Source organism: Dipodomys ordii, unplaced genomic scaffold, assembly GCF_000151885.1.
Source record: "Dipodomys ordii isolate 6190 unplaced genomic scaffold, Dord_2.0 Scaffold82, whole genome shotgun sequence".
NCBI classification, from domain to species: domain Eukaryota; kingdom Metazoa; phylum Chordata; class Mammalia; order Rodentia; family Heteromyidae; genus Dipodomys; species Dipodomys ordii.
The window spans coordinates 11,083,208-11,097,729 of record NW_012267298.1 but is presented as its reverse complement, the minus strand read 5'-3'; the positions used below and the strand labels follow the sequence as shown (position 1 = coordinate 11,097,729).

Sequence of the window (14,522 nt, the reverse complement as noted above, 5' to 3'; positions counted from 1 at the left end):
ACAGGTTTCATTAAGCTCAGGAGAGGTGATACCTAGTGTTACCATTAGTGTTGTGCATGAGTCCTGGTGAGGAAAGCAGCACCAAGGCATTTTTGTTGGTGTATTACTGGGTTGGGATGTGTGTGTGTTGTGTCAGACTCTTCAAATTTATATTAAAACTTTTGGATTGGGCTGGGAATGTGGCTTAGTGGTGGAGTGCTTGCTTAGCACACATGAAGCCCTGGGTTTGATTCCTCAGTACCATATGTGCAGGAAAATCTGGAAGTGGTGCTGTGGCTCAAGTGGTAGAGTGCTAGCCATGAGCAAAAGAAGCTCAGGGACAGTGCCCAGGCCCTGAGTTCAAGTACCAGGACTGGGCTGGGGGGCAAGGGGACAGGGGACCTTCTGGATCTTGGATCAGTTTTAGAATCAAATGCCTACATTGCATTAGCATGTAATACATAGTTCATTCTATAAAGATACAGTTCCTTCTTGGGGCATCATTTGTACAGTGTATTCTATGTTAGAAGTAGATTTAAAAGGACAATTAATTTCCTGGAGGAGAGGCAGGAAGTAGAGTTCCAGAAGAACTACAAAGGCACAGCACAGAGTGTAATGTCAGCCACGGCATGCCTTGCAGGAGGCAGAAGCGAGAGCATGCTGGAAAGAAACCCCAGCGCTAGCAGAAAGCTTTCCCCTCTTCCCTTGCATTACTCATTGTAATCCAGTTGTGTTTGTCTAAAGTTGAGTTTTTTGAGACTTGGGGAAGGTGAAGGGAAAGTGCTTGATTTCCCAAGGTAGCGTCAAGTGTGTTTGGTTGTTTGTGGACAAGATTGCCAGAGTTGGGGCACTTTTTTGTGTTCTTTTTTTTTTTTTATCACACATTTGCTGCAGGAAGGCAGTGAGTGTCGGGAAGGTAAAGTGACGGTAGTGCTGTCGTGCATCTCCACAAGGAACCTGAACTGTCTAAAGTCTTCAGCTTCCGGGTTTTGATTAGCCTTCAGGTCAGCTGCCGGAGTATCTCCTCCTCAGGACATATCTAAAAGTCACTTGTGGTTTTTGGCACTGATCCATCAAACTAACTAGTGGGCTACTTCATAAGTGAGATTTTCAGAAATAGACTACTGAAAACAATTATGACTTTATATGACTTTTTCCTGATAATAATTCAACACTCCATTCTTCACACTGTGTAAACTAATGATTGTTCTTGTGCCTGGAGTTCATTGAGTGCTGCTGTGGCTCGCTGAGCGTCCTAGATCTTTCTGCTGGTTCTCTGGTCCTGAAACCTGGTGGACTGTCTTCGTGCTGAGCTCACTGCGCTGTTTTCATTCCCACTCCACAGGTGTATGTATGTGGGAGATACTGATGCATGGTGTGAAGCCCTTTCAAGGAGTGAAGAACAATGATGTGATCGGTCGAATTGAAAATGGGGAAAGATTACCAATGCCTCCAAATTGTCCTCCTACCCTCTACAGCCTTATGACGAAATGCTGGGCTTATGACCCCAGCAGGCGGCCCAGGTTTACTGAACTTAAAGCTCAGCTCAGGTAGGAGTGGGGTGGAAGGGGTCTGGGGCGGGGACAGATTTTGCTGCTTCTCCTTTGCAACTGTAGCACTTTAAGCTGGTTTTGTTAGTTCATCTGAGGCTGAATTGTTTCCTCTGCAGTTACTTTGACATTGATTTACATTTCTCTATACCTTGTCCAGAAACTTTAGTGAATTCAGTCTTAAAATCTTACTCCCTGACTCTGACTTAGCATGGCTTCCATTCTGTCCCTGCTGCCCTCCCCATTCTCATACCAGGCCTTCCCTGGTACCGTGTTCCAGCAGTACCTAAGTATGTCATCCTCCTAGTCCCTCTCACCACCTTCCCACACACCATGTTCTCTCTCCACTTTTGCCACCTGTCCAATCTTCAGAATCCAGCTCAGCTATTCCCTCCTTTATGACCCGTTCCAAGTCAACCCTCTTCCCCAATGAGACAACACCTCTCTAGTACCTTTTAAGCACTTCCACTATCCTATTACAAGCATCTGTTGCTTGTTCAAGTGCCAGTTTATGGCTCCCATTTTGGGCAAGACACTGCCACCAGTAGCTTCCAGTCACTTGGAGGATCATGGTCCCCATGGGAACCACTTTGTGGTAAGCCCCTCAGAGAAGTGTGTGTATAGTCTACCTGCTGGCTGGCCTGAGAACATCTGGGTTGCTTGTCTGTCTCCCTGACTCACCTCAGTGATGGCCATCACCATGCCCCACTTGTCACCTGCCAAGCCACATTTGGACCTAGGCATCACGTAACTACCCAGTGAACACTTGTTGAATTCGATTCTAGATTTAGACTGAGCTCTAATACTTTCATAAGATGGTGTTTTAACATAGTATGCGGGTATGAAGAGGTTAACCACACCATAGCACCATGGCTTGCTCATGTGTACTATTGACCTCCCTCATATCTGGGTGACCTCTCTGAGTTTATGTGAGTTGTTTGTTTACCTGCTGTAATTTGGTGTTTTTCAAAAATACCTCCAAATGTCGGGCTAGAAGACCCTAAATGTTTGTCTGCCCTCAGCACAACTTTGGGTACTCAACCTGCTGAAAAGAAGTTTGAGCTCTGGGAGAAGTGTGAGGCTCATATGGTCAGCCGATATTTATGTCCCTGACCTACAGAGCTGAACCCAGTGGTGGGGGTGAGGAGAATGGGACAGCATGGCCATACTCATTTACACTTCCATGAGACCTACCCTCTGAAAGGCCAGGCACTCTGGGTCTCCATAACCTAGACCCGCAGGCCTGGCTCCACACTCAGGTCAGTGACACACTGCTTTTCATATGCTTGGCCTTTAGATACCTCAGAGAATGTTCTGATCTCAGTTTTCTTCCAGTTGAAGTTCTCCAATCTTCTTCCATCCTCTTATCATGTAATTACATATCCTATTGCTGTTAAATCTGGTTTTCTAATGGGCTTTATTTCATGTTTGGCTTGAAACTTCTTCTCCTCTTTGATCTTTCATTAAAACCTGACAGATCCTGACTTTACCTACTGATATTCCCCTTGCCTTTCTGACTTTACCTGCTGACATCCTCCATCTTGCTGCCTCCCACCCTTACCATGGACTAGACAAGACTTGGGTAGCCACCTCTTCTGTGCCTTCAGTACTCTTTGTGTCTGTTCAGCCTATTCATAGTCTCTGTCTCTCCCCTATTTAGCTTTGGTCTTGTCCTTTGCTTACAAGTCCCACATCTCTACTTGAGATTTCCAGCTGGCTGTCGTGTTAGCCAAGAAGCAAAGCCTTCTCTGAGCCACCTCCTCTCCCTTCTCCCCATAACTTCTGTGGCATAACTTCTTGGCCTATCTTCCTGAAATTCCACTAAGAAAAAGCAACACTGCTACAAAAGACAACTTCTAGTGGCTTACTGTGACCTCTCATGTTCTGGCAGAGGCTAGCAGGTACATTTAAACCTCCTTCTTTAGAGCTTGAAGAGCTCTTCCTCACACCAAAGCCAAATTCACTCTCTCACCCAGATTCCTCCGCTACCTGTGGAGACTGTCCCATCTCTCTCAGCTTCCTCCCTGCCTTGGCTCCTCATCATGGCTGCCAGCCTGCACCTCTGAGTCTGCATGGCTTGTGTGTTCTTGCACTTCCCCAAGCTCCCCCAGACCGTGCGTCCTGCAGTCAGTTCCGTTTCAAATGCTGTTGGGCCTGGTGCTGGTCACTGGGCACAGATGACCCAAGCACTTTTCCTGCCCTCGAGGAGCTCACAGTCTAGTATGTCTCCTTCCTACTAGACTGAGGCTCCTTGAGGACAGGGATCGTCATACTCACCACGGTGTTGCCCACACCTGCCGCCAGGAGCACTGGTATACACACGTGCCTCTTCTGTAGTTGCAGGTGGCCCTTTGTGCACGTTGAGCACAGGTGATTGATCATTTTCTCTGAAGCATTCTGTTTCTGCCTGAAGCAGTTTAATTTGCATTTTGAATATTTATAATATGGCTACCCAATAACTTTATACAGTCTGTTTAGATTTTACATGAACAGTACATCACAAAAACTAAATCTGTAAGGTTTATTTCATATTTTATTTTTTAATAATTTTTATTGAGATTAAGTGACTACATAAATCACAGATTTCACAGTATTATGGGATAGTGATACTTAAAGTCACAAACACATTTTAACCTTCACAAAACAAATTGTCATTATCTTGGTCTATAAAGCTTGTGAATTCTACAAGCTTTGACAGCACAACTATTTCTTCTGCACTGGGTGATACGTACATTTCTTTTGCTTGGTGTAAGCTGTTCCCTCTTTCCCTCTCATTCCTTCCCTCCCATTGTTGCCCTTGAGTTGCTTAGTTCATTTTCATCAATGTCCAGTGCAGCTGATGGGCCCCTCTGTTGTATTTTCCCGTTTTATTTCATATTTTAATATATCCAAAGTTTTTTTTTTTTTTTTGGTTGGTCGTGGGGCCTGTCCCTCAGCTCTTCAGATCAAGGCTAACGCTCTACCACTTGAACCGCAGCACCACTTCTGGCTTTCTGTGCTGATGTGGTGCTGAGGAATTGAACCCAGAGCCTCATGCATGCAGGCACTGTACTAAGGAGCCACTTTCCCAGCCCCCAAAGTTGTTTTTTTTTTTTTTTTTGCCGGTCATTGGGCTTGAACTCTGGGCTTGAACGTTGTCCCTCAGCTCTTCAGCTTAAGGCTAGCGCTCTACCACTTGAGCTATAGCTCCCCCCAAAGTTTTTTAAAAGACATAATAGTAAATATTGGGTAACTCAGGCTTGTTTCCCAAACCCATTTCTCTCGGCTGCCTTAAGGACCTGTGGCAAGCAGACTCCCCACTGCCCTGCCATTCTGCCATTCTTCCTTACCTGGACTCTACATTCCCTGCAACTGCATAAGTTGAGAAAAGTAACTTTTGGGGACGACACTGTGAGACTTCGTCAAAGGCACAGAGATATTACTTGGTCAGATTTTGCTGAGATAGCCTCTGTGACCAAGAAAGCTCCTTTTGCCCTGTTTGCACGCTCACAGGAGTGAACGTGCAGGACATGGGAGCAGCCTGTAGGTAGCCTTATCTAGTGTAAAAAATGTCTCAATGAAAGTATTTCAACATGATTAAAATACTCTTGTATTTTTGTGCTTTATAATTGATTGATTATAAGAATGCACTAAATATTTTTAATGGGGAATCATTTAATCCCTTGTTAAGTTCTATTCTTCGTTAGGTACTATGCCCCAAAACACCCATAACGAACAGCTTGTGCAGCTTCTGTTCAAAAACAGCATTTACCAGGGTACTCATGTCTTTGTGCCACCCTGTCAATAAATACTGGTTATTCACATTGTCTCTTAAATCCTGTTTTTTAGATGAGGAAGGACAAGAAATAAGCAGAGTAGCCATTTAAAGTTTTGTCTCATAACTTTTTTACATTTGTGAACTTTTTATTGAGGTGTATAATAAATAACCAATGTCAATTTGAAAATTTAGTGAACAAACAGTTCAGTAAATTTTCACAAATTGTACACATGATGTAACGATTATTTAAAACAAGAAAAGAGCCCAGAAATCCTTGAGAATGCTCATTCTAATTCATTGTTGGCCCTCTTACGGTAGCCACTATTCTGTCCATGGGTGGGTTCAGTCTGTTGATATGAAGGTATCAGTAGGTACATTCTGTTTTGCTCATCATTTAGTTTGTGAGACCACTGTGTTATCTAGATAGTTCATTTTCTTTGGTGTACATAATACCCTGTTGGTGAATATGCCACAGTGTATTTGTACCTTCTGTTCTTGGTAGAAATTTGGATGAGTTCCATTTTAGAACTCTGCATGTTGCTCTGCAAGTTGGGCAGTTGTTGCCTGTGAGTGTGCGGATATGACTGTCCCTTTCTGGGGTTCCAGCAGTGAACTGAACTTCTGGTGGCTCTAACACTAGTTGTTTCCCAGGATTTTTTTTGGGGGGGGTCCAGTCGTAGGGCCTGAACTCTGGGCCTGGGTGCTGTCCCTCAGCTCTTCAGCTCAAGGCTAGTGCTCTACCACTTGAGCCACAGTGCCACTTCCGGCTTTTTTTTCTTTTTGCGTATGTGGTGCTGAGGAATCGAACCCAGGGCCTCTGGCATGCAAGGCAAGCGCTCTACCACTGAGCCACCTTCCCAGCCCTCCCAGGATTTTTTGTTTTCTTTGAACTTACATATTTAGAAATTACTATAGGTGATAAGTCATGCTCACATGTGCAGATGAGGTAGATTGACATGAAAATGGTGTGTGAAGTTTACTGGAACCTCTACTTCGCCATCCAAGACGGTCATGCTTTGAATTGGCCTTTGTCCCTGAGTTCTTCAGAAAAAACTTGCTGTGTGGGCAGCAGCACTCTTCCCTCTGCACTTAGCTTTACTAGTTACAACTTCAAAAAAGTGACTGTTATTGAACCCTTTGTGTTGCTCAGCATGGTGTCCTTGGCAAGCAAGAAGCACTGTCCCTGTCAGTGTGCAGATGAGGACGCTGCCACTGTGGCAGAGCTGGAACTCTGGCATGTCTGCCCCAGTGACCGCCCAGAGAGTGGGCACAGAAATGTTAGTTTTGGACAAGGTCAGGTCTCAGCAGAGGTGACTTCAGGCAGACTGGAGCCAGGCTACTCTGAGGTCTGCTGTGAACTCTTTAGGTGGCATGTTAGCTGCAGCTTGGGGTTGCTGTGGGTTTTGTTTGAGGTTTTTGGTTTTGATTGGTATATGCCTGTGGGATTTTGTTTGGGGATTTGGGTTGTTTTAACTTTATCTTGTGATGCTTACTAAACTTGATCTTAGAGTACTGACCTTTGTGAGAACCAGCTCCGTGGCTGCCAACACGAATATCTTACCCTTTTTCCATACTGCTTCTCAGAGAGCATTTCGGGAACACAGACTATGTTTCAGTTGATCTCTGAGAGTTACCGCAACACCTTTATAGAGTTGACAGGATGTTGATGTGCACAAACAAAATTTAAAAGGCTTGGTGACCTCCAGAAAGTTACTTAGCATCCCTGTAAGAGCAGAATCATAAATATTGCCCTCCTGCTGGTTTTCAGGATTAAGTGAAATAATCCAGAAATGCCTTCTCTTGCAGATGACCCATGGAAGTGTTTATAGTGTACACACTGTCAGTCAGTCTCGTAATGAACACTAGTAAAGACCTTAAGCAGTTTGTAATAGTGTTCTTTGTGGAGATAAACAGTTAAGTGTCTTAGAACAGTGTGGTTGTTTGAATTTGATTTTAAGCTAAGGCACTACAGAACTGTGTGAGAAAATGAGCTTTGGAGTGAGACAAACCCAAGAGGGGTCCCCGGCTCTACACTGACTGTTCTTGGGGAGCACCTGATAAAGGAGAACCTCCTTTATCACTTACCCATTAAGGATGGCAGCAGCTGCAGGTGCTTCACAGGCCAGCTTGTGAGGCGCAAGCGAGTGAAAGCAATGGCCTTAGTGCCTGGGTGGCGCTGCCCACTGCCAGCAGCCTCACAAAGACGAGGAGTGTAACAACACAGACTTTAAAGATGGTGTCTCAACACTTCCTTAGTCTCCACATTTAATTTAGCCTTAGTGTTCTCTATCCTGTTGCCCTGTTACCTTTGGAGGCCAGATAATGTACAAAAGAGAATTCGGTTCCCTGTGGTTCCCATTTGCTTCTTAAATGTTTATAGTAGCCTTAGCCTTCTTAATAATTAAAAAGTAAATAGTAAACCTAAATGTGTGTATGTGTATTACCACTTGAATCACACACTTTCAGCACTTAGTAATTAATGGGGATAAGATGCACTGATTTTCCTGCCCCAGTTGGCTTCATACTGTGATGCCCATATCTCAGCCTCCAAAGTGGGTAGGGTTACCAGCATGAGGTACTACTGCCCATCTGTAATCCTAAATTGAATAGGAATTTAATGGAAAGTTGAAGTTGTTTCCACTAAAATTATGTCTTTTTTTTTTTTTTTTTTTTATCGTGGGGCCTGAACTCTGGGCCTGGGCGCTGTCCCTCAGCTCTTCAGCTCAGGGCTAGTGCTCTACCACTTGAGCCACAGCACCACTTATGGCTTTTTCTACTTATGTGGTGCTGAGGAATCGAACCCAGGGCCTCACGCATACAAGGCAAGCACTCTACCACTGAGCCACCCTCCCAGCCCTAAAATTATGTCTTAACTGTTGTTGTTGGTCCTGAACTCAGCACCTTATACTCTCATTCACCTTTTTTACTCATGACTAATGTTCCACCACTCAAGCCTCACCTCTACTTCTGGCTTGTATAGCTGGATATGAGAGTTTCTCAAATTTGTCTACCCATGGATCTCAGATCTCAGCCTCCTGAGTCACTAAGATTATAGATAGACATAAGCCACTGGCACCAATATCCAATGCGGTGTTGTGCACAACAAAGAAATCTTTCCTAAGATTGGATTGCATTTTATAGAAATGACTTCCTAGGGCTGGGGAAGTGGCTTAGCAGTAGAGTGCTTGCCTAGCATGCATGAAGCCCTGGATTTGGTCCAAATAAACAGAAAAGGCCAGAAGTGGCACTGTGGCTCAAGTAGTAGAGTGCTAGCCTTAAACAAAAGAAGCCCAGGGACAGTACCCAAACCCTGAGTTCAAGCCCCAGGAGGACTGGCAAAAAAAGAAAGAAAGAAATTGCTTCCTATACTTCCATAGCCCCACACATCACTGTTATAGATATTACCTTATTTGGATTTCATAGCTTCTCCAAAGGATGAGTACTGAGGCTTAGAAGTCAGAAGACTTGCCCTGGTTGCTCAGGTCACAGGAGGCAGGGCCCCTCCTTTACGTCCAGACCTGTATTTCTTTTTGTCTCTTCCACAGTGCATCCCTCCTCTCTGGCTTCCCCATCCCTCCTGTTTTATTGTCTCCTGATCAAATATCTCCCCTACCTGCCTTTTGTAAAGAGAGAACTCCAGCCAGATGTAACCTGCACATTTACTTTTTTGTGTGTGTGTGGGGGGGGGGGCTTCCGGTCGTGGGGCCTGAACTCTGGGCCTGGGCGCTGTCCCTCAGCTCTTCAGCTAAAGGCTAACACTCTACCACTTGAGCCACAGCACCACTTCTAGCTTTTTTCTTTTTCTGCTTATATGGTGCTGAGGAATTGTACCCAGGGCCTCATGCATGCAAGGCAAGCACTCTACCACTGAGCCACCTTCCCAGCCTCGCACATTTACTATTTACCTCTTGATTCTGATCTCTGAACCACAGTGAAGTCATCAAACTTCCCTGCCATAACTACAAGAGTTCTTTTTTCCCAACTATTCTGTTCTATCAGTATTTTCCTGTCCCCACAGTTTCTTTCTGGTTTTTTAGTTGCTCTAAATTCCCATACACTGAATTTCACTTCCAGGTTATGTCCTTAGAAAGCATTAATAATGATGGACATCTTTCTTCCTCTGGAAAGTGAAGTATCTGTAGTTCTCAGTGGCACCTTCTTTATTCAGCTTACAGGTGGTCAGGAAAATTAATCTAGAGATGTGGGAGACACAAATGTGGGAACCTTGACTCTGTGTCTATGTACAAAAATTATAATAATTTCAAGTTGTCGAGCACAGCAACCAGGACTTGTTTCCTAAAGTTTGAGACACGTCATGAGTGGAGGGAGGAATGTGATTTGTGATTTTGGCATTTCAATGGAGCTAGGTGTCCATGGCAGCTGCAAAAAGGCTTGTGGCTGTCAGCCTCCAGCTCACCCAGCCCACATCTGCCAGTCCCAGCTCTGCCTCAAGCCTACAAGTTGTTTTCCCACAAAGACACCAGGGGGCTTGTTAGAAGGTCAACTTCATTCCTTTCTGGTGAGGCAATATTGAGTAATTAGAAGAGATCATACTTCAGAACTGGTATTCCCATGAACTTGCCAGAACAAGCCCTTTTTTCTATTTTTCTTTTTCCTTTTTATTGCTCCTGTCTCCTCTGACTCTCTCTGTCTCCTTTTCTTACTCTTTCCCTCTCTTCCTCCCTCTGAGATTTTTCAGAAGAGCCCAAATTACTATAAACCCAGACTGATTTTATGTTCAAAGCGAATTGTGAGATATCATCTCTTTGTTTCAGTGATAGTTTCAAAGAAAAGAGTTGGTAGAACATATGCTGCAGAAATTATGTGAGGGAGGGGATGTGCTCAGTGGTACAGCACTTGGCTAGGATGTGCATGGCCCTGGGAATAGGAAGGAAAAGACAGAGAAAGGAAGGAGAAGAAACGAAGCATGTATAACTTCATCCCTTCCTAGTGTCTAGAAAGAACTAGAGGCAGCTTACGTTTACTTAAATTCCAAACCCTTTGTTTCTTGGAGGTGATAAGATTGCCTTGTGACTGGGAGACTGTCTTCTGTGTGCTAAGCTTCCCGTCCCCACCCCAGCGGGGGGGGGGGGGGGGGGGGGGGGATTAGCTCCTCCCACTGCCCTTTCTCATATAGGGCTGCTCCAGTGACTTACAGCATCAACTGTTCTAGATCAGTTGGACTCCAGTATTGCTGACTTGTCCTGGCTGGAGATCTGGGTTTGCATTTTAGCTCCGTACTGAAAACAAGGGACCTAATAGACAATGTTCTTGCTCACCACCACAATACCTAGTGGTGAGCTGTTGTTTTGTTGCTCCAAAAGGGATTTAGTGTGACTTCTCCATGCTTTGTTTAGCCAGTGGACTTTTGAGACTGAGTTTCTCAGAGGTGTGGCAAGAAAAAAGAAAAAAATAAGTAGCTATCAACAGTTTTAATGTCTTTTAACTGCAAATTGGCTGCCTTGGTGACGTTTTCTTTTAAATTAAAAGAAGCAAAAAATACATTTGAACTAATGTTAAGGGAAGCTCCCTTTATGATTCCCTTTCAAGGTGGAGCCCGTGAATAAGCCGATGTAATTATCAAATGCACTCAGGTTTACTAAATGACAAGTCTCAGCTCTTACTGTTTCATCTGTTTGCAAGTTTGAGCCTTGGAAACCACCATCCCAGGAAAAGCTGGGAGGGCTCATTGCCAGTTCACATTAGGCAGCTGGAAGCTTTCAGATGGAATGTATTGCTACTAAAAATATTGAGTCTGGGAAAATATGCTTCAGTCTGACCTCGTGACTGTGTGCATTCTCGTGTGCCGCCCTGGGCTCTTCCACAGCTGTAGGAAGAGAGCTCTGCCAGGTCTCTGCGTGCCTCTTCTTCCATCTATGGAGTAGCCGCACACTGTAAAAACAGATAGTTTATGTGTTATTTACGTTCTTCACTACTCAGAGCTATAGACTGGGGTTTCTCACAGGCATTTTGACTTGCAGTTCCTGGTATGTGACAAAAATGCAGAGATGGAAAGAACTTGCTTTCTACTTGTCCTTATGTGCTTTGAGGCTCAAGATTATCTGCCCAGTTAGACCTGCTGTGCACACTAGATGCTTACACCTCAATCCCACACACAACAATATGTAACTAAGGGCGGAAGAGAGAGACTGTAAATTCAAAAGGTCAGAGCTGGGAAGTGACTGGAAAGGTCTATGTGTGGGAAGGGCCTCACAGGGCCTGTATGAAGATTTGAAGAGAAACATTAGCCTTAAGACCAGGGTGACCCATCTAAAATGAAATGGCCCAGTGGGACTTGTTTAACATGGGATTGCTATTGCTTGAAAAAAAGAATGTCCAAATTAGCTTCTCAAAGCTTATCTGTATTTTAATTATTTCAAGAAGTAAGAGAAAGAGCTTCACATTACTTTTTCCAATTGGTTTGTATGTACTCTATAGTTTTTGCTTGTTTTTTTTTTTTAAGCCAAAAAGTATCAGGATTTGGTATCTGATGATTGTTTTCAGCATCAGGTGTTGAACATGACTCTAAAAAATCACTAGTTCAGATACCATAGCTCCTTGCTATATAGTCTCAGACTGAAGCTGGGTTCCGAGTGGCCATCTGGAAGAAAGTTGCCAAAAGGCCTTTCCTTCAAACTATGTGGCCAGTTGCAAGCTTAGGAAGCCTATCCATGTGCTCTTCACTCAACAGTCAGCTGGAATAATCCATATTCTCTTCACTTGACAGTAGCCTTCTCTAGCCATGGGTTTTATTCCTCTGTGCCTGGGCTTCGTTCAGCCATTCACCTGTCCCTTACTTGTGCATATTACCTACCGTTCAGAGTCTGTACCAGTTATAGGAATGGAAAAAAAAAAATGAGTCTGTATGTGACCAAAGCCAAGCAACCAGAAATTTCCGATTTCCAGAGTTAAATTTAGTTAAGTGGTAGTTCTTTGGTAATGTAGACAAGAAAGGTAACTCAGCCTCAAAAGAGTTGGGAGCTTGAGAGCAAACTCCAGTGTTATTGGGCACTGGAATACTAGTGACATGGGCAGGGAGGGAGAGGCAGTTTCCTTGCAGGAGAGGCTCAGGGAGCATAATAGGACCTTCTCTAGGTAGGGAGAGGCGGGGGGGGGGGGGGGGGGGGGGAAAAGGGGGCGTTGGGGGGGGGGGGGGGAGATGTAAGAAAGAGCAATCAGCCCAAATGTGCATGGCTTTGAGTTTCCTGTTTGCTTGTTTCTGTCCTCCTCAGGAGCCTTTGGGAATGGGTTCTGTGATGTAGAAACCTGAGCCATGCCCTCCCAGGACCCCACTGATGAACCAGCAGGGCCCGTAGGTACCATTCCAGATCATGCCCTGAGAGAGGGGACAGATTCAAAGGCATAGCTTATCAAAAAGATGCAATTGCCGGGCGTGAAACTCCTATCTCCAATAAACCAACAGAAAACCGGAAGTGGTGCTGTAGCTTAAGTGGTAGAGCGCTGGCCTTGAGCTGAAGAGCTGAGTGCCCAGGCCCAGAGATCAAGCCCCACGACCGACCAAAAAAAAAAAAATGCAATTATGTATATAAAAGTTATACTACAGGGGCTGGGAAGGTGGCTCATGGTAGAGTGTTTGCCTTGCATGCATGAGGCCCTGGGTTTGATTCCTCAAGACCACATAAACAGAAAAGGCTCAAGTGGTAGAGCACTAGCCTCAAGGTGAAGAGCTAAGGGACAGCACCCAGGCCTAGAGTTCAAGCCCCACGGCTGACCAAAAAAAAAAAAAGCATATTTGGTCTCTTGTACCTCAAATTAATTGATTTTTAAGTCATTTGAAAAATTTGGCTTATAGCCCCTTGTAGGAGTGGTAGCCATCAGATACTGGGGAAAAATTGATGGGGAATTTGTCATAGTTCTTTATATTTTAAAAAAACTTTTTGAGTTCAGAACTGTGTTGGTGGTACTGGAGTATGAACTCTGGAACTTGCAGTTATTAGGCTAGCTCTCTACAGCTTGAATACTCCTCCAACCCATTTTGCATTAGTTCCTCTTTGAGTAGGGTCTCACTGTTTTGCCCAGGTCCAGCCTGGGCCTAGATTCTCCTAATTTTGCTTCTCATGTAGCGAGGGTCACAGGTGTGCACCATCACGCCAAGTTTTTTTTTTTAATAATTTTTATTGAGATTAAGTGATTATATAAATTTCACAAATTTCACAGTATTGTGATAGTTATCACAAACACATTTTAACCTTCACAAGAAAAATTGTTTATCATGGTTTGTAATGTTTGTGAATTCTGTGAGCTTTGACAATACAACTATTTCCTCCACATCAGGTGATATGTGCATTTCTTTCCTTTTGCTTAGTGTAAGCTGTTCCCTCTTTCCCTCTCATTCCCTCCCTCCCATTACTGCCCTTGAGTTCATGCCAAGTTTTTTGTTGGTTGGGATGGAGTCTCTTGGATTGTTTTTCCAGTCTGGCCTCAAACCATGGTCTTTGCTATTTCAGCCTCCCAGGTAGCTAAGAGTACAGGATGAGCCCTGAACCTGTTTCAGAGCTCTGTACAGATTGTTTCCTTTTATTTTTTTCAACAACTTTTCAAGGCAGTGGTCAAGAGGCATCACTTTTGTGGGTGAGGCATGTGAGATAGCATAATCTTTTTGTCACCAAACTTGTGCCTAGCTTTAGACCGACTCAGACTGCAGCTTCTCTACCTCACTGTTAGCCCTCTCAGTTTATTCATCTCTCACAAGCTCTGATGCTGCTCAGCCAAGCCCTGGGTCTGGCAGGTTACAGTAGTGTATGCATCTTTCCCTCATACTTCAGTAGCACTAATTGTCACCTGCTTGCCAGGCACTGTTCATCCAAGTACAGTAGAGTCACACATTTAATACCATTAGTAAAGGGAAGGAGAGAAAGTGGGAGAGAGCAAGGAGGGAGGGAAGAAGGAAGAAAGGAAGGGAAGAGGAGATAAATTTAGAGGGATTTATGTCTATGAAAAAAAGTAAGTCTGGTGATTCACACCTGTAATCCTAGCTACTCATAAGGCTGAGATCTGAAGGATTGTGGTTTGAAGCCAGCCAGGACAGGAAAAGTCCATTAGACTATTAGCTGCAATGAACCACCAAAAAAGCTGGAAGGGGAGCTGTGATACATGTGATAGAGTGCTATCCTTGAGCAAAAAAGTTCCAGGAGAGCACGCAAATCCTGAGTTCAAGCTCCAAGACCGCTCCCCTTCCCTCCCCCCACCCCCACCCCCACATACACAGATGTAGA

The 14,522-nt window shown here is 44.4% G+C and overlaps 1 protein-coding gene across 1 annotated transcript in view; it reads left to right on the top strand.

Annotated features, from left to right (window-relative positions):
• Positions 1–14,522, top strand: part of Ptk2 (protein tyrosine kinase 2) — a 227,886-nt gene that overhangs the window by 184,632 nt on the left and 28,732 nt on the right. Inside the window, exon 23 of the mRNA XM_013025136.1 lies at positions 1,325–1,529. Coding sequence (XP_012880590.1) covers positions 1,325–1,529 — 205 coding nt within the window. The remainder of the gene's footprint in view (positions 1–1,324; positions 1,530–14,522) is intronic.